General features: G+C 41.6%; 3 protein-coding genes across 4 annotated transcripts; 1 reads left to right on the plus strand and 2 right to left on the minus strand.

The window, feature by feature from the left end:
* Positions 1–1,366: 1,366 nt before the first annotated feature.
* gnb2 (guanine nucleotide binding protein (G protein), beta polypeptide 2) lies at positions 1,367–7,762 on the minus strand. The gene is made up of 10 exons (XM_033978348.2): positions 7,008–7,762; positions 5,311–5,389; positions 5,192–5,230; positions 4,994–5,100; positions 4,495–4,558; positions 4,252–4,414; positions 3,943–4,009; positions 3,279–3,480; positions 2,668–2,884; positions 1,367–2,165 (listed from the first exon to the last, which is right to left on the minus strand). The coding sequence occupies exons 2-10, from the start codon at positions 5,365–5,367 to the stop codon at positions 2,059–2,061; spliced, it is 1,023 nt and encodes a 340-aa protein (XP_033834239.1). The 5' UTR covers positions 5,368–5,389; positions 7,008–7,762; the 3' UTR covers positions 1,367–2,058.
* A 1,103-nt stretch (positions 7,763–8,865) lies between these two features.
* On the plus strand, positions 8,866–22,454 carry slc12a9 (solute carrier family 12 member 9). 2 transcript variants are annotated; one of them, XM_033978276.2, is made up of 14 exons: positions 8,866–9,069; positions 11,137–11,369; positions 11,806–11,940; positions 12,489–12,626; positions 12,790–13,092; positions 13,174–13,281; positions 13,400–13,511; positions 13,592–13,749; positions 13,821–13,903; positions 13,978–14,102; positions 14,341–14,533; positions 19,762–19,936; positions 20,355–20,501; positions 21,127–22,454. In XM_033978276.2, exons 2-14 carry the CDS (start codon positions 11,159–11,161, stop codon positions 21,936–21,938), a joined length of 2,700 nt encoding a protein of 899 aa, XP_033834167.1. In that variant the 5' UTR covers positions 8,866–9,069; positions 11,137–11,158; the 3' UTR covers positions 21,939–22,454. The 2 variants fall into 2 exon arrangements, with proteins under 2 accessions (XP_033834167.1, XP_055082492.1); XM_055226517.1 differs by lacking the exon at positions 8,866–9,069 and adding an exon at positions 10,996–11,066 and having other exon boundaries at positions 21,127–22,247.
* hsd20b2 (hydroxysteroid (20-beta) dehydrogenase 2) lies at positions 22,311–24,587 on the minus strand. The gene is made up of 11 exons (XM_033978277.2): positions 24,437–24,587; positions 24,158–24,204; positions 24,018–24,093; positions 23,828–23,938; positions 23,239–23,306; positions 23,130–23,174; positions 23,022–23,056; positions 22,874–22,955; positions 22,736–22,801; positions 22,511–22,660; positions 22,311–22,442 (listed from the first exon to the last, which is right to left on the minus strand). The coding sequence occupies exons 1-11, from the start codon at positions 24,585–24,587 to the stop codon at positions 22,311–22,313; spliced, it is 963 nt and encodes a 320-aa protein (XP_033834168.2).
* Positions 24,588–24,645: the final 58 nt, after the last annotated feature.

Here is a 24,645-nt window from a genome sequence, read left to right on the forward strand (position 1 = left end):
TTGAATGAATCCTTGTCATAATACTTTGAAAAAAATAAAAATATATTGATCATGCTTCCATTTGCAATGTGTTTTCTTTAAACATAGTAACAGTGTTCTTTCTCATGTCCATAATCATTTGGAGCCATAAAGGTTATTTGTCTCTCTTCCCAGAGTTTAGGTTGGTACTAATCACCATGACTTAATTGAAAATTTGTCTTTTTAAAATTAGCCCCAAACCCTACCCTATATAAGTTGTATGTGTCTATAACCACACAAGATGGCGCCACATTGCTCAGTCACAGTTTAGTTTCAACAGAGGTGTGTTTTAATCATAGGATATATATTTGCTATATTAGTATAACTCTGAGATGTGCCATTATGCAACTTCTGTAATTGCAGTTCTAGTAAATCCAGCATTCAATCATCAAAACAGTGTCCAGTGGTCAGTTGCTTGGAGCATTCACGCAGCCCCACTCAGTCATGTTCCACAGTCTCAAACTGTGCTGTAGTGATGGTGTGGTTAGGATGTGCCAAATGGGGCTCATTTGAAGAGGTTCAATTTAATTTGAGTATAGTTCAAGTCTCCTAGTGTGTCACAGTTGTGTCAAATTGTTCAGCAAACTTTGTAAAGAGTTCATCATTTTTCAACAAATAAGTAGCCGTGTGTAATGGGCCTGTGTGAAGGCACTGGCAATTGAATCCAGTATACTTTATTATTTTACATAAGTGTACTTGCTGGTTCCTGGTCTTTCTAAAGCAGGGGTGTCCAAACTATGGCCTGGGGGCCAAATGCAGCCCTCAGACCAGTTTTTATTGGCCCTCAGGCCTTCTGCTGAACTGGCCCAATTGATCATAAGCAGTACTTTTAACAGCAGATTAAACCATTTCTCCCACTATATCTTCAAACATCACATTGCGATGCAGACCTAAAATGAATGTTACAAGCCTTATTAATATACAGCAGCTCTGTCAAAGCTGTGTATAAAGGTATAAATGAGGTATAAAAACTGCTTTATTTATACCATTATATTGTCACTTTTGGATTAAAGCCCAAATGTGCTAACTGGAACATCTTGAGTTTTAGAAATCCTTCTGTAACCAATACAGATTTTGGCTAGTGTCTTTGCTCCTCATGCTTTTTTTTTTTTTTTTAACACTTTTTTCCATGGGTTATTTCACTGTATTGCTCATAATGCAGTTTATGGGCATGGGTTGATTTAATGACTTGTGCAGATTTCTTAAGTTGCTGAACCCTAACCTACAGCAGAAATATATATTTTTTATTACAAAAAACGTGAAGCATTGAATACCATTTGCATCCACTGTATAAGGCTGAAATATAATGTGAGCAACAGGTGAGAACATTTCAAAGGAAGCACCAAACTGGCAGGACAATCTGTATTTTATTAATAGTATGTACAATTATACCATCATAACGTCCAGATATCACATACTGACTTGTAGGCCTACTCTTTCACTTTCATTCATGTCTTGTGATCAAATCTTTGACTTGTGTCTGAGGCACAAAGGGATAAATGAAGAAATCAAAGTGTTAAAAAACAAGCATCCCAAAGAGATGTACCTAGGTGTTTGAATATCTATAAAAACATGACCCAAATTAACAAAGTTGATATTTGTCCTAAACTCGATATAGTTGCTTTAGCCTGACGGTCAGTGATTATCCTCAGTGTGTCACATGATCAAATTATTTTCTTATGAGACAAAAGGAACAGAAAAAAAATGATTGAAGTGCATTTTAGACTTCACTGTAAACAAAGAAAGAATTGTCCCAAAATGTCTTCTCCGAATTTGGAGAAGACTGCAGGTTTGTGTGTTTGAAGGCTTTGCGTAAACGTGGGACAGTTTTTGGTTACTTTTTTAGACATTTTTGATTTTTAAATGTTTGCTTTTGATGTGCACATAGCTGTGTGGGCTGTGTACTGCTCCTTGCTGTGTCTATGTACAGTACAACCCTGCCTGTTAGGCTGGACAAATGGAAATTAGAGAGGTGCAAATTGTGTCCCAGTGTGAACAGTGTGGTTTGGGGTGTGTGTTTTTGTTTTGAATGTGCACAGATCAGTTCCAAATCTTTAGGAAGCTATCCCAGGATCCGGTGCTCACTGCCATCCCATCGTCTGTTACCCCCAGACAGCTCACACGATTGTCGTGGCCTGCCAGGACTCCTACAGGATAGAGTCAAAGGTTATACTTTAGTATAAATATCCAAAGTTCACTACCTCAACTAAAATATAGATCACAATGCTAAGCTTTTTAATTTAATGGCTTGAAAGGAAATAGGTTCAAACACAACTCACATAATATTTGATTATATAGATATATCAATAATAGCTAGGTAATTGATACTCTTCATAACATACATAACGCAACTATGGGAAGGTTGTAAATGACTACTTCTACTTGGTTATGCACAAGTACCAAAAGATTATTGAAATATATTTGTTTTTGCTTTGAGGTTACAGATAATGCTGGTTTCTTCTTAATTTGTTGAAAGGGGGGGAACAAAAGTTGTTTATTAGTTTGCTTATGATTAAAGTCATACTCAATCTCTGGTCAAGCTCACGTCTAAAGCAGTTATCCTTATATATACACACATACACACAGATCAGAACTCACTACTCTACCACATAAGGTAGGGCACACTTTTTTAATGACACCAGCACTCACCTGCTCTGTCCCCTTTCATGGCATCCCAGATGTTGCAGTTGAAGTCGTCATAGCCAGCAAGAAGCAGGCGCCCCGAGCGGGAGAAAGCCACGGAGGTGATGCCACAGATTATGTTGTCATGGCAATAAAGGCCCAGCTCCTGGTCTGCACGAAGGTCGAACAGCCTGCAGGTGGCGTCGTCTGACCCTGTGGCCACTGCACTGCCATTGGGAAAGAACTGAGAAACAGAATAGGACAGACATTACTCTATATTAGTTTCCCAACCAGGGGCATGGGAGCTCTTAGCAGCTCTTCGTACTTGGAGGGATTTTAAAAGGGGGTCAAAATGAATAGTGTTTAAAATGTACTACAAAGAACATTTTATCTTCAAAGTTTTGAAGGAAGATTTGTATGTCAATAACATGAAAACTAGATGGTATGATAGAAATAATTGACTACAATTTATTTCCCTAAGAAATTATCAGTACACAAGTTAAGAGGTACTCTGGGAGTGAGAAACAACAAAAAAAAAAGAAAGGTTGTGAACCACTGCTCTATATTAAATATAAAACTATCATTCATAAAGCCTAAACGAGACATGTGAGATGTGTAAGCTGTGATTGTAAACTCACACAAATAGCATTGATGTCAGACTCGTGTCCAGTGAAGGTCTGTCTGCACATGCTGTCCCTGATGTCCCAGAGTTTAACTGAAGCGTCACAGGCTCCTGATACAAAGGTGTGCCCATCCGGAGACAGAGAGAGGCTCATGACGTCCCCCGTGTGCCCCGAGAACACTGTGGTCTGTTGACTTGTCTGTATGTCCCACAGTGCACTGCAGACAGTTTACATTAGACTTATATCAAACATATTGTATAGGTTGGGTTCATGTGACATCACGACATTGTTGAATGTCTATAGTTTAAAACTGAGCTGAAGGACAGGCCTTTTCTGTTAAACAGTTAGCGTTATTAACCATAATCCAGATAAACAAATCTGCCGGGTAATTACTGGGCCTATACAGATGAAACAAAAACTGGCAAAGTTCAGTGTCTTCTCTGAAAGCATAAAAGAGATTACAGTTGTCAGTTGAAAGACCTTGAAGGCATAAGCTTAAAATCGCCAGTTTGTGGAGCCAATCCCCCCCAAAATATTGATCAGGTTCAATAGTGGGTCATATGTACGAGTTTTCTTGCAAAAAACAGAGTTATGTAGGCCCCTGCCCTCCATATGAAATGTTGGCATCATCAAATTGGAGAACATGAATGTTACATTACATTGGCAAATTTGAAATTACCATGTGGTGTCTCCTGAACTTGTAATAATTTGATTGTCATCAATGAAACGGCAACATGAAAGGTAACCTGGAAGAGAAAAACAAATAAGCTTTAGTGGGTTTATATGAGGTGCTACACAGAAAGAGCTTGGATTAGGTGACTGATGGCCTCTACTAACAACAGTGGGAACTGAAGCCTTTTGAAATGGCTATTTGACAGTTCAACAATTTAGCCCAGATCATAACACTGACAAAATAGTTTTGTTTTTTTACATAAAGCCTAAAATGTGCACTTTAATGGCTGAAGCAGCTTAGAACAGGGGACCTCACCTGTGTGCCCAGGCAGCTCACGGCTCACCCGCACGTTGCCCTCCCGTGTTTTGAGGCAGTAGATGGAGCAGATGTTGTCAAGGCCTCCACATGCCACATAGTTACCAGAGGGGGCATACGCACACGTCATGACCCACGAGGAGCGCAGAGGGATGGCATGGATCTATTCATAGAGGGTACATTTTTGGTGCAGTTATATTGAAGGTTTAATATCAGAATATGTTGCATGTGCACTAAAGTTACCTTGTTAGTGGTGTAACTATCCCAAATAATGAGCTTTCCATCTTGAGAGGCACTAACCAGCAGCCTATACAGAAAGGGGTAAATTAAATGCGCATGTGTTTATAGGTCTACAGGTAAAGTCTATGCAAACTAGATCAGACAAAATAGTCAAAGTTCTGTTATGTTAAATATGTGTGATGGCCATGCACTTCCTCTCAATTTCAACACAGATATTCATATTTTACTGTCTAGTCTGAGCACCTTTGAGGTCCATTTTCCCTGCTCCTTGTGTGTCAAAGTAATAAAATATAATAAACATTATAGCCATTTTTTTTTTTCTTTTAGGAAAACATTAAATAAATGCTTTCAATGTCCTTTATATAAATTAATGATACAACCACTGTAGCACATGTCCTTTTTTCATGCCTTACAAGTACATCTGTATTTCTGTAAATCCTGGATCAGCTACTTTAGCCCTAAAACTAACCTATAATGTATAAAGTCCTAATGATGTGGTTACCTGGAGTCGGAGCCCCAGTGCATGGCGTAAATTTTAGCGAGATGACCACGAAGAGTGCGTCTTGTTCTCATCTGGATTCGCCCCACAGGATCGAGACCAGCGGTGATCTGCAGACAGTAATGTTGTTATTTATGTGTACAACAATGCATATATCAATATAATGCAATATCTGTATTGTGTAGAAGAAACAAAACTCACTTGTGTCAGAGTTGAATCTCCACATGCTTTCCTGGCATCCTGTGGCAAGTACAAATGAGGTGAACAAAAGGTTGTAGAGAACAGAATTTTGATAATGCCAAATAGAAAGACGAACATACTCTTATCTGGTTGCGTAGCTGCTCTGCTTCCTGGCGAAGTTGCTCCAACTCACTCATTTTGATTGATTCTAACTGTCACCTGTCACAAACAAAATAACATTAAGTTAAGGGGCTTCCTGTGTGCACACACAAAATGCAATGGATTAAAATAGTATCCTGTGAATGGGGCTCACACTTTATAATCCCTTAATCCTGAGACTTCATCAAAAAATGGAAGTCAGTCAAGCAAAATAACAGTCTTAAAATAGTGTTTGGGCCTGTTTAATACAAAATATGAATAAACCACAAATGTTAATCTCTATAAATTACTAAATCCATACAGTGGCAAAAGCCATGTAATCTGGTTATGGCCTTGCCTTGTTAAAGTGAGGAGCGTAATCCACTATGACTAAGCTGCTACAGAGCAGTTTGGGGCACACATATATTCAATGAACAGTAGTTTTAACCTTCTACATTCATAAATGAGTCTGTTACTGATTTTCTCAGATGATATTGAGTTAATTGGAATCAGACCTAGAGTGCACACATTAGGCTTTCAGAAGGAAGCAGCACTTCCTGTTTTCAAATGGGAGTACAGTAACATATGCAAACCACATCCCAGACCATGAGCTGCTTATTTGCATTTGAGAGGCTATTTAAATTCACAGTAAGACTTCACGACATACAGTTCACAGTGTGTGGAAGAGCAATTAGCTACAGTAGGTCAGTGTTCCCCGGGGGAGCAGCGACCAGATGGATCACAGCTCGCTAATGGAGCCAAAGGACTGAGCGGGGCCATGGTCTCCAGGCTCAGCTGCTCATTTACCCAGAGAGGAGCTGCCTCATCAAGGCACAACTCAGTCTGTCGCCTGTGAATGGAGCTCCATGGAGGAGAGGAGATCTGATTCTTCAAACATGACAGACACTATCAATACTCTTGGTATACACTGGTTTTAGGAGCTATAAATCATTATTATCATTGTAATGGAAACATACAATCAAATATTATAATGGGGACTTTGTGAATTGCAATGTACAGCCTTACAACATGTAGAACAGAGTTCTTAACCTAACATTGTTGGCCTACAGATAATTTAGGTAGGCAAAATGATAAACTGAAACTAACCAGGGCTAAAGCATAGAGACATTAGACCTGTGGGTTCTCCCTACCTCAGATGACCCACAACACATCAAATCCAAGTGGTGTCCAAACATTTCAATGACAGTGGCAGCAACAGAGTGGTGCTATCAAGACTGAGTCCACCCCATTAGAAGATCATCTTATCTGTAACTTAATGAATCTGCGTGTGGAAGAGCGCACAGAACCCTCTCTGCCGGTGGTGATGCAAATGTCACAGACTATGTGGCACTTCAACACACAAGAACATGGCCTGGGAGAGGGCTGCTACTCTGTTATCCTATACAGTCCACAATAATATTGCAATGGCAAGGCAACAGGGGGACATAACAGTGACTTTTGATTAAGCAGTGTAAGTGGTCGTGTGTAGGTTTCCCAATGCAAGCAAGAAAAGGACAAGCCCCACAACGCATGTACACTGAGGTGCTCCAATAGGACGGCCAAGGCCTTCCTGTGGATGCTGAGTCCGTAGATTGACAAATGTGGTTGTATAGGTTTCGTTAAAACTGCATCACTTGTGGCCACATCAGATATATTACTATAGCATCTGCCTAAAGTGCATCTGTGATAGGGTGGCTACCTGTTAATTGTGCCGATGGTTCCCTCCTTCTCTTTCCCTTTCTGTTTCTGACCGAGCACTTAGTATCTTCTTCACTCATCCAAAAGTGGCTCGGTTTGAGATGAGGCTCGTTCCGTGGGTCACGATGAGGCCTTTTCAGCAAACAGGCAGTCGTAGGAGGGCTACACACATTTCCATTGCTTTAGCCCTCTGTATCTGTGAGCTGCTTTCGCTCCTGCTGCTGCTCAGAAAACCAAGAACTCGGCCTTTGCTGGAACCGTATCGTCGCTCCTCTTTCTGGGTCGGTTTGCTCCGTTTTTACAGAGAACAATTCAAAAATAAAAACATCTTCTTAGCCACTAAAAAATGATCCCGTGTGGTTTGTCGTTCATCAAAGATTGTCTGTGTTACAGCAGCGCCCGTTTTTAGCAGCGTTTCTGCTTATCGTGACGTTATCCTCGCTTCCTTCCTCTCTTTGGTTTCCTCCTCCCTTCACCGACACTTCTTCAGCTCAAACAACAACAGTGCAACATATGTACAACGTGTAAAACTTCAGTGAAAAGCCCCTCTTGGAGTTCATTTCGCGGTTTTCCTTGTATTTTCCAGACAGAGAGCGATCGGTCACACGGTTTGCTCAATGCGCTCCCGAGAAGGCTCCTTTAAATCAGTGTGCGTCTGGACTGGAGCGCCTCACAACCACACCCATCAGCGGATCCTCATTTGATGCTCGTGTGACCCCCTCTGATCCCCGCTCTGCAGGTCCAGGATCAGGACTCGGATCAGGCGCTATAATCCGGACATGAGGGGAGCATGTCTGATTCAGGGGGACAGGGGGGAACCGTGCGTAAAAGTGCTCTCAAAGTAATGGATAGGTTATATGTATTTTCATAACATGCTGTTAAATCTGTGTTGGTTCATCTCACATATCAGATTTTATTATTTTATTATTATTACTATTATTAATCCTATATTATTTTTTAGCGAGGCAGTAGTCAGTTGGCTAAAAGAGAGGGAAAAATACCTATACATTCTTTTTTGTGTTATATCTGTCATATTATGTGGTCCAATACCCCATCTTACTAAAAGACTGTGTACTGCCTCAAAGTCTAAACCAGAATGTTATTGCTTTGCCTGGAATGTTCCAAAGTATGGTTTTAAACTCGTACAATAGCCCCCCAGTCCAATTTACAGGTCAAATCTGTGGAGAAGTGAGTCCGCTCGCTGTAAGAATGGATAGCCTATTTATCAACATGCTTTAATTTAACTAAAACAATTTAACAAATGCAAGATAGAGGGATATTTCAGGAAAAGCATGCAATAACATCTCCATGGAGACAAGCAGGTACGGAACCCCGATCAGAAAAGTCAGATTACAGCACCTTTAGTCATATTTAGTCGTGACGCACTATGCTGCCCTCTGCTGTCCACAGAGAGTAGTGGCTCATTCTTACCAATGTATAAACAAAGGTTGTACAAAATACTACATTGAAAAGTATCTACACGTGTTAGACTATTGTAAATTGTACAGCTAAGTCTAAAGTTACTCTCATGAAGGCCACCATGAATACAGAACACATTTGACTGGAAAACGTGTCATTTCCAAACAGTTTTGCAGGATGACTTGACAACAATGCCCCTTGTGGATAGAGTGACAAAAAGCAAGTTTAAATGATCCTCCCTGGACAACGTGAATTGAAGTAAAAATTGGTCAGTTCGTCAGATAAGCTCATAGTTAAATCTCCAGCACACTTGATTACCTGTAATCAGTTTGGAGCATTTCTAATAAAGCACTAGGCGCATGTGTTTTAACTGTAAAGGGGCGGGACCAAAGGGAAACAAGTCGGACCTTTTCTTTTCAGTCACATGGGCAGTACTTCCCGTGACACTTCGGATCACATAGTCACCGAGGCGTGTCATGGGCGCTGCGTTTTTATTGGGCATCTTTTCTTCCAGCATCCAACTTCCTCAACTGCAGCCTGTCCGCGGCGCATCTGGACGTTTACGCACACAAACAGTCAGATCACGTTGGAACAAGCAAAGCTGTAAGATCAGGAAGTGCACAGCTGTCCCTATAGGGTCTGAGGTAAGTCGTCTTAGTGCTTTTTAACACATTGCTGTGGTTTTCTGTTTACGCTACTATGTTGTTCATTTGATCGAGTGCGCGCCTTCAAAATGTGAGCTGTGGCTACTCATGTGAAGTACTAGAAGTTGTGTTGTGCTGTGTGGCGCTCCTCTTCCTCGCTGATGCTGCGTATTTGTGACGAAAACAGTATATTTTTGGAAACATGCTCTTGTTTGCGCACTTGTCCAGGAAGCAATATGCATGTAATCTGTATTGTTACTGTTGTATCATGTGCAGATGACTCGGAGGACGCTACTGCACGATAGATACATACAGGAAATTGAACTTCTCCCTCAAATCAGTTAAACTATCATTTGGCCATTTGTGCTATGATCTCAGGGTTAAAATCACAAGATCAATTTTGAGGGAGTGTTCCCTCCTCATTAGTCAAAAACCTGTATATACTTGTCTGGCAATACTGTTTATTTACTCTTAGAAGGCATACCAAAATTGGCATCATATAAGGCCCACTAAAGGCCTATAAGTATAGAGGGCTATCACAAACACAAGTAAAGCGACATTGTGGACCTGATCATTAACACAGGGATTCAGAGGAAAATGATCTTTGTTTAGTTCAAGTGTGTGTGAATCAGCTGACTACAAATACCAGACTTAGGTGTGAGCAGACTCAGCTCCGAGGCAGAAATATACCTTTTTAAATCTTAAAGTGGGGTCTGGAGAGGGGGGCTTAACTTGTGGACTGGTGACAGCCGTTTTCCACATCCAAAACAAAATGGTAAAATAGTGTTAAACGTGGATGGTCTGCCACCTTCTTTTCTCCATGGAGATGTATTGCTTTACCTGGAATGGTTTGTACTGTATTGCATTGACCTTACCTATCTCAAAAGAGACAGGTTGGAGCCACCAGCCCAAATTATAGGTCAGATCTATAGAGGTGACCCCACTTACAGCAAGAATGTATTTATTTATGAGCACAAAAAACCTTAACTAAATAAATGCAGCGCTGGATAAGCTTAATGCCATACTGTGGATCATCCCAGGAAAAGCAATAACATCCGCATGGAGACAACCAGGTAGTGCTGCAAAGTTACATTTGCACCTTTTTAGTAGGCAAATTATGATCCAATAAATGAGCTTTCACTGTAAGCTGGGCAAGATTGTTTCAAACCAAAATTAAATCAAATGTTTTATGTCAATGTTTTTCTTTAATGCCTCACAGTGCACTTGACAAAAGCTCGGTGTAACACCTCAGTGCATATTACAGTGGGTGTGAGAAAATGAACTGTAATGTCTGTGGGCACTTGCAACACAATTAATGCTCCTAGTTGCAAGAGTTAATTATAGATGGACTCATTCTGATGGTCAGGGTAGGGGTAGGCCTTTTTTATATATATAAAAAAAAAAAAAAGAATATCTCAGTTATGTCTTGGATTATCCCAGTGGCCATATTCAGAAATGTGCCAAAACGTGTTTGTAAATGTCATGATATTCAAGTATTGCATAAGCATGAATGGACTGTAAAATTAAACACTTAAGTACATAGATGTCACTTAAACCCTTGTTTGAAAGATTGCACAGCTGTATTTATTTTTATTCACATGTTTGTGCCCTTTTATAGGCATGGGGACATATTTTGCAGAAGTAACTTTTTTCCTGTGTCAGAAGCAAAACTGAATTAAATTCTATATATTCAATATCTGCTTAAAGCAATACATACTTTCATTTTGTTTTCTAAAATTATTTGTTGGTGTGATTCCAGATTATTGTTTGAAATCCAAATAATTTTCCTTAATTTGAATTAAGAAATGCTGAACTATTGGATATACACCAAGGTATTGGTATTATCCATCAAAAATAAGTTTTAAAATGCCTGTTCACTGTTTGGAGTTTGGTTTTGTGAAAGTCTTTTGTGACTTTGCAGGAAGAGCATCCGTTGATCTTGAAGGTTTTGAAGACTTGAAGCTTCACTTTTGAATTTTGTGCATATGCTGTTTTTGGTAATTTGTCATGCTTTTGAAGACAAATTTGACACATACAAAATCTATATTTGATTATTTGTTTTTACAGACTGGTGCTAATATTGTTCACCATGTCTAATGAGCACACACCGCTGCTCACCTCTGGGGTGTGTGGCTTGGCTACAGCGACCTGCGGCATGGCCCCTGAGACTTCCCCTGAGTCCAGTCCTCAGTCCAGCCCTGCTCCACCTAGTGGAGACCCACGAAGACTCAACACTTTCTTTGGAGTCATGGTTCCAACTATCCTGTCCATGTTTAGCATCGTGCTGTTCCTCCGAACTGGTAAGTGGAAAATATAGATTTAGATTATAATTATAATGATACAGTGGAAGACTGCCAGTATAATGGTGATTGAATCATATTCCAATGTAAATTGGCGGAAATGGAACAATCTGCAAAGAGCTTCCAAAGATTTTGAGATTTTTTCACTATTTAAAAGATGGGGTTTTGTTTTACATTTTTAATTGCTATGACAACGTTTCATCACTCTGAAACATAGACATAATCTGGAATGCCTTTTTCTTGTTTTGCAGGTAGTATTTCAATCTTTTCGCAAACGTTAGGGTTCCTGTACAATTTCATATTGTGCACTCTGAATGAAAATACAAATGTAAATGCAGAAAAATCACACTTAAGTGTTTTTCCAAAATTGTTCAGGTGTTTTACAGGGGTTTGATGCACTGGGGTGATTCAGACTAACATGATTTCTGTCTGACAGGGTTTGTGGTTGGTCATGCGGGGTTGCTGCAAGGTCTGTTAATGGTAGTTGTAGCCTACACCATCATCTCTCTCACGATCCTGTCCATCTGTGCCATCTCCACCAATGGAGCCGTAAAAGGCGGAGGAGCGTACTGTATCCTTCAGACATGCTGTACAAAATGTACCTGTAGCCCCTATTTTAAGGGAAAGGTTAGAAAAGTAACTAATTACAAATGAGAAAGTTACAATAATAATTTGATAATTTGATTTTTTTTTAATGTACTCGTTATTAAGTATCATTTTACTGGCATGTAAATGTATTAGTTACCTCATAATCATAACAGTTACTGAGTACAGCACAAGTCCTAATAGTCCCTATCCAGGATTGTCTCATTGCTGTCTTTGCCCATCTCTGCTTTTGTCTACACCTACAAACACACATAATAGAAACACATCACTAACCCCAATTGCCTTTAGCTCAGATAATACGTGGATTATGGTATAAACAAACAGTAGCAATTTTGATCAGTCGTTTATCACTTTTTGTCTAACCTTTTACTGAAAGTAACATTCTGGCAGCAGTACTTGTACTTGCAAATTTGCATATTTTTAGCCATATAACTGTACTGTTATTTGAGTAGAGACTTTTCTCATATGAACAGAGTACTCACATGTGAAGATGCCCTAACCCACTATAAACAGACATGATCAGTCGATCACTGGGCCCAGAGTTTGGTGGCAGCATTGGTCTGATGTTTTTTCTCGCTAAAGTTTGTGCTTGTGGAGAATATGTTCTTGGTCTTGTAGAAGCTATTTTGGACGTGTTTGGATCTGACCCAGGTAAGTTTGTCATTAAAGGAGCACTTATCTCAAGGTTGATGGTTCAATCCTTCCCCAGACCATGGCATTCTATTGTTTTGTGTTTGGGCAAGACATTTCACCATCTTTGTTACACCTTTAACCTTCATAACCTGGAAAAAAATGAATACTGTCTTTCTTGCAGACTCCACAGTTTCAGAGGGTGTGCGGGTGCTGCCTCAGGGGTACTGGTACACGGTCCTGTACTCCTCTGTGATCCTGCTGCTTTGTCTGATTGTGTGTCTTGTGGGAGCACACATCTATTCACGCACAGCCTTTGTCATCCTCATCGTGGTCACTGTTTCTTTACTGTCCGTGTTCATCAGCTCTGTAGCTGTCATACCTAAGAGCTTCAACATCACACACCCGGGCCCAGGCAACATGACCCAGCACTTTAATGCTAGCTACACAGGCTACAGTGCTAAGACGCTCCGGGACAACATCTACTGTGAGTCTAGTTGTCGTGTAGATCTCAGATTTAAGTTGATTTATGAAGTTCCTGTTTATTTTTTATATTTTCCCTTTGTAGCTGGATATTCATTGGATTACAGCACCAACTCGATCATGTCCTTTGCTACAGTTTTTGCAGTCATGTTCACAAGTTGTACAGGAATCATGGCTGGTGCCAATATGTCTGGTGAGTGCATAATTCAAAAGAAATTTGAAAAGAAAATGGCATTAGTCAGTGTTAAATATAGATAGTTGCACATTTCGCTTGAGTTGCCAAGATTTCAATGTTGATGCCATGTGTCCAGGTGAGCTGAAGACTCCAAGTGTTTCCATTCCCAGGGGCACCATTGTGGCCGTCCTCTACACATTCACAGTCTATGTGCTGCTCTTTATGATGGTTGCTGCCACGTGTGACAGGTACATTGAACAGAATGGTTACATACTGATTTAATTAGAATAATATTTTAAACAATGTTTTTATTTATTAAAAAATGTAGGACTTTGTTGATTCAAGATTATGGGTTCCTACAGAAGATAAACCTCTGGCCACCCTTTGTGACCATTGGCATTTACTGCGCCTCTCTGTCTGCTGCTATGTGTGCTATGATCGGAGCATCACGTATACTCCATGCTCTCGCTGTGGATCATCTCTTTGGTAACAAGTGAATTAGAGACATGAAAAAAATATGTTCAATATCAAGTCCTCACACTTATTTTTTGCAACAGGTTTACCTTTAGCCCCAGCTGCTGTGAAGTCCAGCTCAGGGAACCCATGGGTGGCAGTGCTGTACACTTGGGCTCTGGCACAGGTCAGTTTATTTAGTCTTAGTGTTACAGCAGTCCCACATTCTGTCGTAAACTAAATTTTTTGTGTATTTTTTAGAGTGTGGTGTTTGCAGGTCAGCTGAATGCCATAGCCAGTCTGGTGACAGTTTTCTACCTTCTGGCCTTTGCTGCAGTGGACCTGGCTTGTTTGGCTCTTGAGTGGGCATCAGCTCCAAACTTCAGGTTAAAAGATGCCATGACATTTCCAAATGTTACAGTTTGAAGTGAATTAAATATTGAAGCAAAGTGATACAATTTTGCAAAGTCTGCTGCCTTAAATAAAATGGTTACCGTCATACAATTCAAGGTGGACCTTTAAGTTTTTCTGCTCTGGACTGGGGTTTAGTACTGGTACAGGTTGGAGTAATAATTGAAAACCAAAGTATGTATTACTGTTTTTGTCTCTTCTCCCTTTTTATAGACCCACATTTCAGTACTTTTCATGGCACACTTGTCTGCTGGGCATCCTGAGCTGCCTCGTCATGATGTTTGTCATAAACCCTGTGTATTCATCAGGCAGCATCGTTCTGCTGTTGATTTTACTGCTCTTCCTGCACTACCGGTCCCCCACCAGCAGCTGGGGCTACATCAGCCAGGCCCTCATCTTCCACCAGGTACTAATACAAATATTATGTTTTTGGTTGAGATGCATGCAATCATTTGACTGAATAAATAAATGGCCTCTCCATTGGTTATAATGTGTTTTTGTAATTCTGCCACAAGCTAGTCACAAGCTATCACATGTCTGGATAAATATTTGTTGCCTTGGAAAGGGATGTCATATCTATAATATGCAATTAACTACACTCTAGTTACAGTGATGGAAGAAGCATAAAGATAAAAAAAAAACAAGGTCCAGTGTTCAGAATCTAATGGGCACACGGGCTGCACTGGAGGGGAGCGTGGCTGCTCCTCCATAGACCCTCTAAAGATTTTTGCCCCTTTTTAAAGGGACATTCAGTTGTGGCTACAACTGATCGAATTGGAACCACATCACATACTGTTCAAAATGAGGCTACCATTCATTAATTTATTTGAGTAATTTATTACATGGTGCAACACAAAGAAAACATTTTTAAAATACTTTACTAAAAGTGACACAGCAATGCTGCACATTAACAAAACTGTAATAATACATTTCTAATACATGAAAACAATAAAAGAGTAATTAATTTAACATATAGGGGTCAATTTGGATGCATATTCAGTTTCAGAATCAGAATCCTTTTATTGCCATTGTTACTAGGAACATACTTCGGTGATAAAGTGCAACATAAAAACGCATTGAATAAATACAAATACAAATAAGGACATGCACAAAGTTAAAAAAGATATGCTTATAAAATAAAATACTTGAAAATATATGCAACAGCAGCATCAGAACAACAGTGCAAACATGACTTATTAAAGTGACCGGTGTTATAAAGTGTCCAGTTGTGCAGATATTATAAAGTGTTCATGAGACAAACAGCAGAGGGGAAGAAACTGTTCTTATGACGAGAGGTTCTGGTCCCAATGGATCATAGCCTCCTGCCAGAGGGAAGTGGCTCAAATAGTCCATGTCCAGGGTGAGAAGTGTCAGCTGCTATACGGTCTGCTCACCCCCGAGTCCTGGAGACGTACAGGTCCTGTAGCGATGGAAGGCTGCAGCCAATCACCTTCTCAGCAGAGGCACAATGCGCTGCAGTTTCTGTTTGTTCCTGGCAGTGGCCCCAGCGAACCACACAGTGATGGAGGAGGTGAGGATGGACTCAATGATGGCCGTGTAAAACTGCACCATCATCTGGACCGGCAGCTTGCGTTTCCTCAGCTGCCGCAGGTGGAACATCCTGTGATGGGCTTTCTTGATGAGGGAGCTGATGGTTGGCTCCCACTTGAGATCCTGGGTGATGCAGGTGCCCAGGAAGTGGAAAGAGTCCACAGTGGTGATGGGGGAGTCCGTCAGGGTGAGGGGAGGCAGAGGGGCTGTGACTTTCCTGAAGTCCACGATCATCTCCACTGTCTTCTGGGCGTTAAGCTCCAGGTTGTTGCTGCTGCACCAGGACACCAGCCGGTCTGCCTCCCTCCTGTAGGCAGACTCATCGCCGTCCGAGATGAGTCCGATGAGGGTGGTGTCATCCGCAAACTTAACCAGTTTGACGGAGTCGTGGCTGGACGTGCAGCAGTTGGTGTACAGGGAGAAGAGCAGGGGAGAAAGTACACATCCCTGTGGAGCTCCTGTGCTGATAGTCCGAGTGTCCGAGACATTCTTCCCCAGCCATACGCGCTGCCTCCTGTCCGTCAGGAAGTCAGTGATCCACCTGCAGGTGGAGTCAGGCACATTGAGCTGAGTGAGCTTGTCCTGGAGCAGAGCAGGGAGGATGGTGCTGAACGCAGAGCTGAAGTCCACAAACAGGATCCTGGCGTAGGTTCCCGGGGAGTCCAGATGCTGGAGGATGAAGTGAAGGGCCAGGTTAATGGTGTCGTCCACAGACCGATTGGCTCTGTAGGCAAACTGCAGAGGATCCAGGAGGGGGGAGGTGAGGGACTTGAGGTGGTGCAGGACCAGGCACTCAAATGACTTCATGACTACGGACGTCAGCGCCACAGGTCTGTAGACATTAAGTCCAGTGATCCTGGGCTTTTTGGGGACAGGGACGATGTGGACAGCTTGAAGCAGGCTGGGACGTGACATGACTCCAGGGAGGTGTTAAAAATGTCCATGAAGACAGGAGCCAGTTCCTCAGCACAGTGTCTAAGGGTGGAAGGAGAGACACCGTCTGGGCCCGTGGCCTTACGTGGCCATTCTGTTTCCTGAAAAGCTAAGTCACGTCCTGCTCCAAAACTGTGAGGGTCCAAGGTGGGTTTGGAGGTAATGTCCATGATGGTGAGGGAGGAGGGGGAGGGGTGTGAGACTTCAAACCTCGCATAAATGCTGTTTAACTTTTCTGCTAGTTGTTTGTTGTCCACGGCGGGAGGGGCTTTGGGCCTGTAGTTGGTGATTTGCCTAAGCCCTCTCCAGACAGAAGCAGAGTCGTTGTTGGAGAAATGCTGCTCCAGACGTGTATTGTACTTTGCTTTAGCCTTCTCCACCTCTTTGCTAAACGCATACTTGCAACGCCTGTAGCCATCACGATCTTCTGCCCTGAAAGCCATCTCCTTTTCCCTCCTCAGATGTCTCAGTCTGGGTGTGAACCAGGGTTTGTCGTTGTTAAAAGTCACCCTGGTGCATGATGGAACGATGCTGTCCTCACAGAACTGAATGTATGACGTCACAGTGTCTGTGTACTCATCCAAATTGTCTGTGGCCTTGAAAACATCCCTGTCTGTAGTGTCCAAACACGTGCGAAGCTCCTCCACAGCCCCACTTCTTAGAAGTCCTCACAGCAGGTTTGGAGAGTTTTGGCCGTTAATTAGTGAATTAGTGAATCAGTTGAATTAGTGATGTAGCCTTTAATGCTTATTAAATAGCTTATCACCTTGGTGATGCTTGTTTTATGTTTTAGATGTGCAGCACTCATACTTTTTTTCCCGGCCCTAGTGTGTATGGGTCTGGATATATGTGTTCCGTAAAAGAGCTCCAAAGCCCCACGGTGAAAGCGCCAGTAGCGGCGCCAGGATTAGATTTTTGGATGGGCCGTGACAGAACTGGACCTATGTTCAGAACACGCGCCCCCCACGCGCGCATCCCTGTAGGCCAATGCACGCGCACACGTCAACCTTTTCAGCGCTCCTTGTCCCACAGCAGACCCGCTGATCTCCTCTCTGCCCCTGGTCTCACCCGTTCCCGTCTGTCCCGCAGTCTTCTCTTGTGTCTCTTACCTGAGGCACGAGTTTCCACATTCTCGTCTCACGGGTGTTCACTGCATTTGGTCCCAAACAGGAGGATGGAATACGTTTGTCATATCTTTTTTTTTTTTTTTTCTCAGATTTTACCGCTTTGCGCACAGATTAAACTATTAACACATGTGGAGGATGCACGCATTTGCCACGCACAAGTGACTGACATGACTGACACATCAGCCCAGAGCAGGAAGAGACATTTCCTTTGTCAGCGCGTGTTAAATGGACTTATGAGACTGGATCAGCTCTGGCCCTACGGCACCCAGGGGATCGGGACCTATGAGACACGAGGTTACAGGGCTGTTACGCCATGAGCGCGCAAAGCAGGATGTGCAGGTGTCTGTAACAGAGCAGTGCTGATGTGAATCACTGTACAAATCTCTGCTGACCGCGTCTCGTCCGCTCCGCTGTCCCAGCCCCGCACGGTCAGTGATCCACTACACTGTCCCCGTCTGTTCTGCCCGTTCCCCGGGTCTCAGCAGAGCTGCCTGCGGTTCTGATGGTGGCGTACCTACTAATTGTATACATGAACCAAAATGAACCGGCACAATCGCTGCATTACGACTCTGGACAGGGTCAGAAGACTGAATATCCTCATGTGAATGAGCTTCTTTTGTAGAGATCCATCTTGGTGCGAAGTCTTTAATTATTATTATTATTTTTTAAATAGCCTATACACCACATTCACTCTTTTTTTTTTTTTTTTTTATCTGGGATAGCCACCCTAAATTCACCCCACGGTTGCTGACGTCCCAGGCCCCTCCCAGGCCCATGGTTCTCGCATGGCATATGGACCAGAGTTAGCTATTGTGGGGGACCATGTGCGAGGAGGAATGAGTCAGACAGGTAGTGTTTTGAAGATCATAGCCAACTCTATGCCCCGATCTTTGTGCTGTGAACAGTCCGAACAGAGCGGGAACGCGCTCTTATATAGGGACCATGTTCACAGCGCATGCGCTCTCGAAGGGCGGCATTGGATTCGGACAATCCGGCACATGCTCTGTCCCATCAGAGGGTATCTGAGGCCACGGAACATCAGGAGCACATGGCTGCCCCAAAGCCCGTGCCGGAGTCAGCCGGGGTGCGCCCAATAAGTGCTGACTGTGTGTCAAACAAAAGTCCCAGTCCAGTCTTACACACTCACATGGGCATCCTCCAAAGGCACGACGGGAGAGACGAAACGCGGCCCGAACCGCCACTCCATCTCCTACCAACGCCACCAAAAGATTCATTTTTGTGTGGAATTCTCCAGTTTGAAAAAATAGATTTCACATGTTGTTTATTGGTTTCACAATTTCGACGTTTACATTTTTTATTAAAGTCAGATGGGGTCCATCACATTTTTTTGGTTTTGAAATTGCTGACAATGTTTTTAATGTCTTTTTATTTTTTATTTATCTGCTCAGTGTTAATCAACAAATGTCATCTCTACACAAACAGCTGTTTGAGTTTTCCCAGCCAGTACCGACCCAATACTGATAAAGTCATCCATTGACCATTTTCCACATCATCCATACTGTTTTCAGGAAAAGTATGATGGTATTCTTTCTTGCATGTTTTTAAGATAGAAGTCAATTTATTTTTTAGATTTAAAAAAATATTTGCTCTTGGATTGTTTGGTTGTTTTTATAAATATTTTTGTATAGTACTTTTTCTTGCATACATTAATTAGTCCTTTCGTCATCATAGACATACTGTTATTTGTTCTATTGCTATAATGCTTTAATTTACCATTAAGCGTATTACGGTTTATAAACTCACTAGGGGGCTAACAACAGTTAAACTTGTTTAGAACTATTAGGAAAACATGGAAAGGGGTGTGGAGTATGTACGACATGTGGAGCATCCCCATGAATACCCTGGACATAGATTACATGTAGAGTACTTTATTTTTACTACCACTTTAAATTTGTTTTTAAATATGTTACAAGTCTGAACATTTTCAAAACACCACTCCGAATTGTGTATATTTTAACCCATTAAACCACTGACTCCGTTCCCATTGCCCTGTGTGTTTTAGGTTCGTAAGTATCTGCTGATGCTGGATGTGAGGAAAGACCATGTGAAGTTCTGGAGGCCCCAGGTTCTGCTGATGGTGGCCAACCCACGCTCATCTTGTCAGCTCATCCTGTTTGTGAACCAGCTGAAGAAGGGAGGACTGTATGTGTTGGGTCATGTGCAGCTGGGAGATCTGGGTAATGATCTGACACAATGGACATCTGCAGCTAGTTTTATCAAATTATGTGTTTATTACATAACCACTTATCCCTATGCCCTATGTCAGCCCTATAGGAACATGGAATATGGCACAATGGCACATGAAAAATCTATTCTGTTTCAATCTATTACTACTTTAAAGGATTGGATTTGCTGAGGTACAATTTTTATTAAGAAATTATATTGTAGAACCTCCAAAAACTATTCACAGTATCCCTTTCTGCCCCCTGGTGGCCTCTGAAAGAGTGTTCTACAATATTGCCCCAATAGATGGCAATGACTGAATTTTTTTTTTTTCTCTAAATAATTTGATGTACATGAAATGGAACACATTGAAATATAAAATTAGAAGTAATAAAACCTGTTGGTTTGCTCTTTCCCCTCTGTATTTTTCAGACTCGCTGCCATCAGATCCAGTGCAGCAGCAGTACAACTTCTGGCTCAGTCTTGTGGATAAACTCGGAGTCAAAGCTTTTGTAGACCTGACCCTGTCTCCGTCTGTCCGGCAAGGAACACAGCACCTCTTGCGCATCACAGGACTCGGTGAGCAACTGTTATTTACGTGGTATTATTTTACTTCAGGAAGTGTAAATGGTGATGATTTAGTCTTCAAAGTGAGAATAATAAAGAATTGAGCTTTCAAAGCAGACCTATTTTGACTTTTAATCATGTTATAGTTCTTTACCTCACCATTTACTCACCCAAAGTTGTATTTGGAGTGATTTGTGCATGTCTGAGCAATCTTTATTCGCTTATTTTCAATTTCCGTTTACACCCACTGCTCTGTACTTAGTTTGTTCTCCAATTTTATTTTCTTAATCAGTTTCTTATTTTGGCAGCATTGTGTGGTCATTTTGGTACAAATGGGGGAACAAAAAATGAGCTGCTCGCTAGTGTGATGCGCAGCTATCCATTGGAGGTGCCTTCTCTTTGTTGTGATGACGTTTACAGTGACATTAGCTCCCATTGGGCACCGCTGTTTTCTACCACAGAAGTCAGCGGACTTGTTTCTTTTATTATGTCATTTTAGATTAATATTGCGATTTAAAATGTGCAAATTATAACAATGATCTACGGTAGATTGTAGCTATAAAGCAGAAATAAGCATAATGGGTATTTTATTCAACTTTTCTTTTAGTGTGCAATAATTGTACTGTTTCTGTTTCAGGGGGGATGAAGCCCAACACCCTGATCCTGGGTTTCTATGACAGCTGTATTCCTGAAGACTTCTTCCTGCAGGACTCAGCCTTCTGCAGTGCCTCTACGGGACAGGGCACTGAGGAGGAGGAGGAGTATAACTTTGGGGTGGACCTGCCCTCACTGCAGGCTCATTTTCCCCCAGTGCGACACGTGGAGAGCCCCCGCTGGCTCTCCTCAGAGGAGTATGTGGGCATTATCTCAGACGCTTTAAAGATGAACAAGAACGTGTGTCTAGGTCGATACTTCTTCCAGTTGGAGGGTGAGGAGAAAGACAGTAAAGTGGATGGATCTAACCGCACCATTGACGTGTGGCCTCTCAATCTGCTGCAGCCTGACAGCTGTGACTATGAGGACGTGTGCAGTCTGTTTCTGCTACAAATGGCCTGTGTGTTAAACATGTCCAGTAGGTGGCGCCATGCTCGAATGAGGATCTTCCTGAATGTGGAGACCAAGTCGGGCAGTCAGGGCTGGGTGGTGAATGAGGAGACTTTTCGGGAGCTGCTGAAAAAACTAAGAATCAGAGCCTCAATTAAGATTGTCCCGTGGGACTCAGTAGTGCAACATGCACAGTCTCTGTCTGAGGACTTTCTGACTGCTGTCAACAGCATGCTCATAGAGCACAGCTTACAGGCTGCGGTGCGCTTCCTGTACCTGCCCCGCCCCCCGGCCCACCCCAGCCAGTCCCAGCAATATATCAGTCAGCTGGAGGCTGTTACCAACCGCTTAGGGCCAACGCTACTGATCCACGGTGTTACCCCAGTCACATACACGGACCTCTGAGAAATGTCCTCCTTCAATGTAATAGGTGCCAAAGAGGCACCTGTCAATCTCCTACAATGATGTGGACTTTAATATTCAACCACTTTAAACAAATAGGATATGTCCTAATTTCATATACTTGAAATGTCTTGGTTTCACACCAAGAATTAACGTGTATATTGTATAGACTAATATATAAATGACAACATTCAGGGCAGTGCCAAAGTCTTTTTAAGGTAAGAAGTAAGGTATGCTACTCATTCCTTTTAAACTGATGTAACCGTTATTAAAACATAATTGTGTTTGATTAAAAGGGAAACACTTGACAAAGGAGCAAGCAGTTGAAAGAAATAATGTCCACGTTAATGATTATTCAGCATTCATTGTTAATAATTATTCATCCTTTTCCAGAATCTTCTGTTTGTTATTTTCACATGGGCTTACGTCTGAGGTTTTTCTTAACTGTCGGATGAAGAAGGAGGACATCCTCAACCAGTCAGGCAGCAGAACAGTGAGAGTCAGACTCTACAAAACATAAATATTGCAATTACAACTAACCTGATGATAGCTTAGTCCATGTGCATAAGATTTACCTGTAGTGCATGGGACAGACAACCACTGGTGTAGGCGGAATAACCCACAGTGTTTAAAGCTTCATTAGCGAATCCTTGAGCACTTTTTGTGAAGCAGTTGACGGGCGTGTGTCTAGTCATGCTAGTCGACACCAATAAAGGGGTCACACACTAAAAGAAAACAATTGATTGATACATATATTGTATGTATTTTTCTGTATCCTTCTTTTGTTACTTGACAAATACCTGAACAATGATGCCCTTTGATTTATACTCCGCATGAAGACATTGAGAAAAATATGTGACAAAAAGCTGAAAAGAAATGGACAATGGAAAGTAAGTTATATTTTAAGAATCTCTTACAGTTATTGAAATTTTAAATACTTTTGTTGCAGAATAAAGAGAGACCAAAGGATGTGGACGGACACCAGTTTCAGATGAAATGTTAATAATTAAACCATGCCCTCTGAAAACAGACAGACAGTGACCACATGGTATATCCTATTGAGAATATATATTTATATCAAAGTACCTCTTAACCATGTGTGGCAGAACAAGCTTGCTCATCTACAAACACATTAAAAATGAAATAATATTTTGAACAGTGTAACTATGAATGTATCTGTGAGAGCAGTGTTACCTGAGCGATAGACAGCATGTTACAGTTGACAATGTTGGTGATTTTCTGAGGACCAGAAATCAGTTGGCATCATGTTTGTATTTATATTCAGGTCTTATTTAAGCCTTACCTTGTGAGCATCAGATGTCTCCAGGAAATAGGCAAAGTGTTCAGAGTAGGTCATTCCTACATTATTAACTATAAAGGACACAAAAGATTCTATCTTAAGAAAAGATGATTTTATACACTTTAAAGGACCTATATTACGCTGTTTCCTAATGCATGTTATGATGTTGTTTCCTCATCAAAAACATACCTGGAGTTGTGTTTTGTTTCATTCACACATTCACAGATCTTGCATATTTAGGCTGAGTGCTTCTCTCAAACAGAAAACCATCTTGTGATGTTATGTTGTAATGCAGGAAGTGCTGTGTTTTTAAATTCCATACACCTTTTTAGCAGGAATTTCCAATCTCTACTGAGCAAAAGGTAAAATGTAGCAGTTAACTTGAAAACTACCACTACATGACCTCACAAGGTGGAACAGAGTGTTTTGAGTTTTGGTGATGCTGACAGCCTAATCCAAAATTACTCAAATGTGTGAATGAAACAAAGCAGAGCTCCAGGTATGTTTTTGAGGAGGTAACATAATGGCATAAAGCTCACAAGAATCAATTTTGTGTAATATAAGACCTTTAATGTGTCACTGACAGACATACCCAGGATGCCAACTTCCAGATCTTTCAGCACGTTGGCAATTTTAGGATAGATGATATGTCCATCAGTAAAGTCCACCCTGATGGTGCATGTCTTTCGGCCATAAATCTCCTCTAAAAGAGACGGTGAGTGTTTTTATGTAAATTACGGATGACAGAAAATAATAAAAACATTTTAACATTTCATGTATACCTATTACTTTAGCCGCTGTCTGAAGCTTATCTTCTGATCGACTGACCAGTACAATATCCAGACCTCTGCGGGCGAGCTGCAAGTGGACAGACTGGTTTACTGGCACTTAAGAATTGTACGATTAACAAAACAATAATTACCTCCATAGCGTAAGCTTTGCCAATGCCAGAGGTCGCACCTGTCACCACTGGGTAAACCAAAATGGCATTAGATTCTTTATTAGTTTGACAGGAACAATGTGCAAAAACATTAAAGATGCTTTACACCAGATTATAACTGAAGCTAGTTTCCATCTGTAGTCCCTGAGCACTATGAGTGCATCTTTGGTCCACATTAAAAAGCCACACAAATGCAAAAACATCCTGTTGTTTAGCATCTTTCTGAACTACAGAAGCATGCTGCATTGTAATGTAACTTACCAGCCCATTGGCCATATCCTCTTAAATCCACTTGCCAAAACTGAGATAAAATATATTGTCTGAACCCTCTCCAGCATCTCCAGAGCAGCCTGAGCAGGTTCCACAGCACTGACAACCCTCCGACTAGAGCCAAAGTGTCAGACAACTGCATGGTGCATGAGTAACTAAAGTAGGTCATACACTGGAATTTAAAAGAAATGCTTTTAATA

This window comes from Periophthalmus magnuspinnatus, chromosome 14, assembly GCF_009829125.3.
Source record: "Periophthalmus magnuspinnatus isolate fPerMag1 chromosome 14, fPerMag1.2.pri, whole genome shotgun sequence".
NCBI classification, from domain to species: Eukaryota; Metazoa; Chordata; class Actinopteri; order Gobiiformes; family Gobiidae; genus Periophthalmus; species Periophthalmus magnuspinnatus.

What these genes read in the sequence shown, in the direction of transcription:
- gnb2 (XM_033978348.2), bottom strand. Translation starts at nt 5,367, where the DNA reads ATGAGTGAGTTGGAGCAACTTCGCCAGGAAGCAGAGCAGCTACGCAAC. An exon ending in AGCTACGCAACCAGATAAGA is followed by an intron (nt 5,231 to 5,310) that starts GTATGTTCGTCT and finishes TACTTGCCACAG; the next exon opens with GATGCCAGGAAAGCATGTGG. An exon ending in CACTGGGGCTCCGACTCCAG is followed by an intron (nt 4,559 to 4,993) that starts GTAACCACATCA and finishes CTTTCTGTATAG; the next exon opens with GCTGCTGGTTAGTGCCTCTC.
- slc12a9 (XM_033978276.2), top strand. Translation starts at nt 11,159, where the DNA reads ATGTCTAATGAGCACACACCGCTGCTCACCTCTGGGGTGTGTGGCTTG. An exon ending in GCTCCGGGACAACATCTACT is followed by an intron (nt 13,093 to 13,173) that starts GTGAGTCTAGTT and finishes TTCCCTTTGTAG; the next exon opens with CTGGATATTCATTGGATTAC. An exon ending in ACACTTGGGCTCTGGCACAG is followed by an intron (nt 13,904 to 13,977) that starts GTCAGTTTATTT and finishes TGTATTTTTTAG; the next exon opens with AGTGTGGTGTTTGCAGGTCA.
- hsd20b2 (XM_033978277.2), bottom strand. Translation starts at nt 24,587, where the DNA reads ATGCAGTTGTCTGACACTTTGGCTCTAGTCGGAGGGTTGTCAGTGCTG. An exon ending in TCTGGAAGTTGGCATCCTGG is followed by an intron (nt 23,307 to 23,827) that starts GTATGTCTGTCA and finishes TGTCCTTTATAG; the next exon opens with TTAATAATGTAGGAATGACC. An exon ending in CTGCCACACATGGTTAAGAG is followed by an intron (nt 22,956 to 23,021) that starts GTACTTTGATAT and finishes GTCTGTTTTCAG; the next exon opens with AGGGCATGGTTTAATTATTA.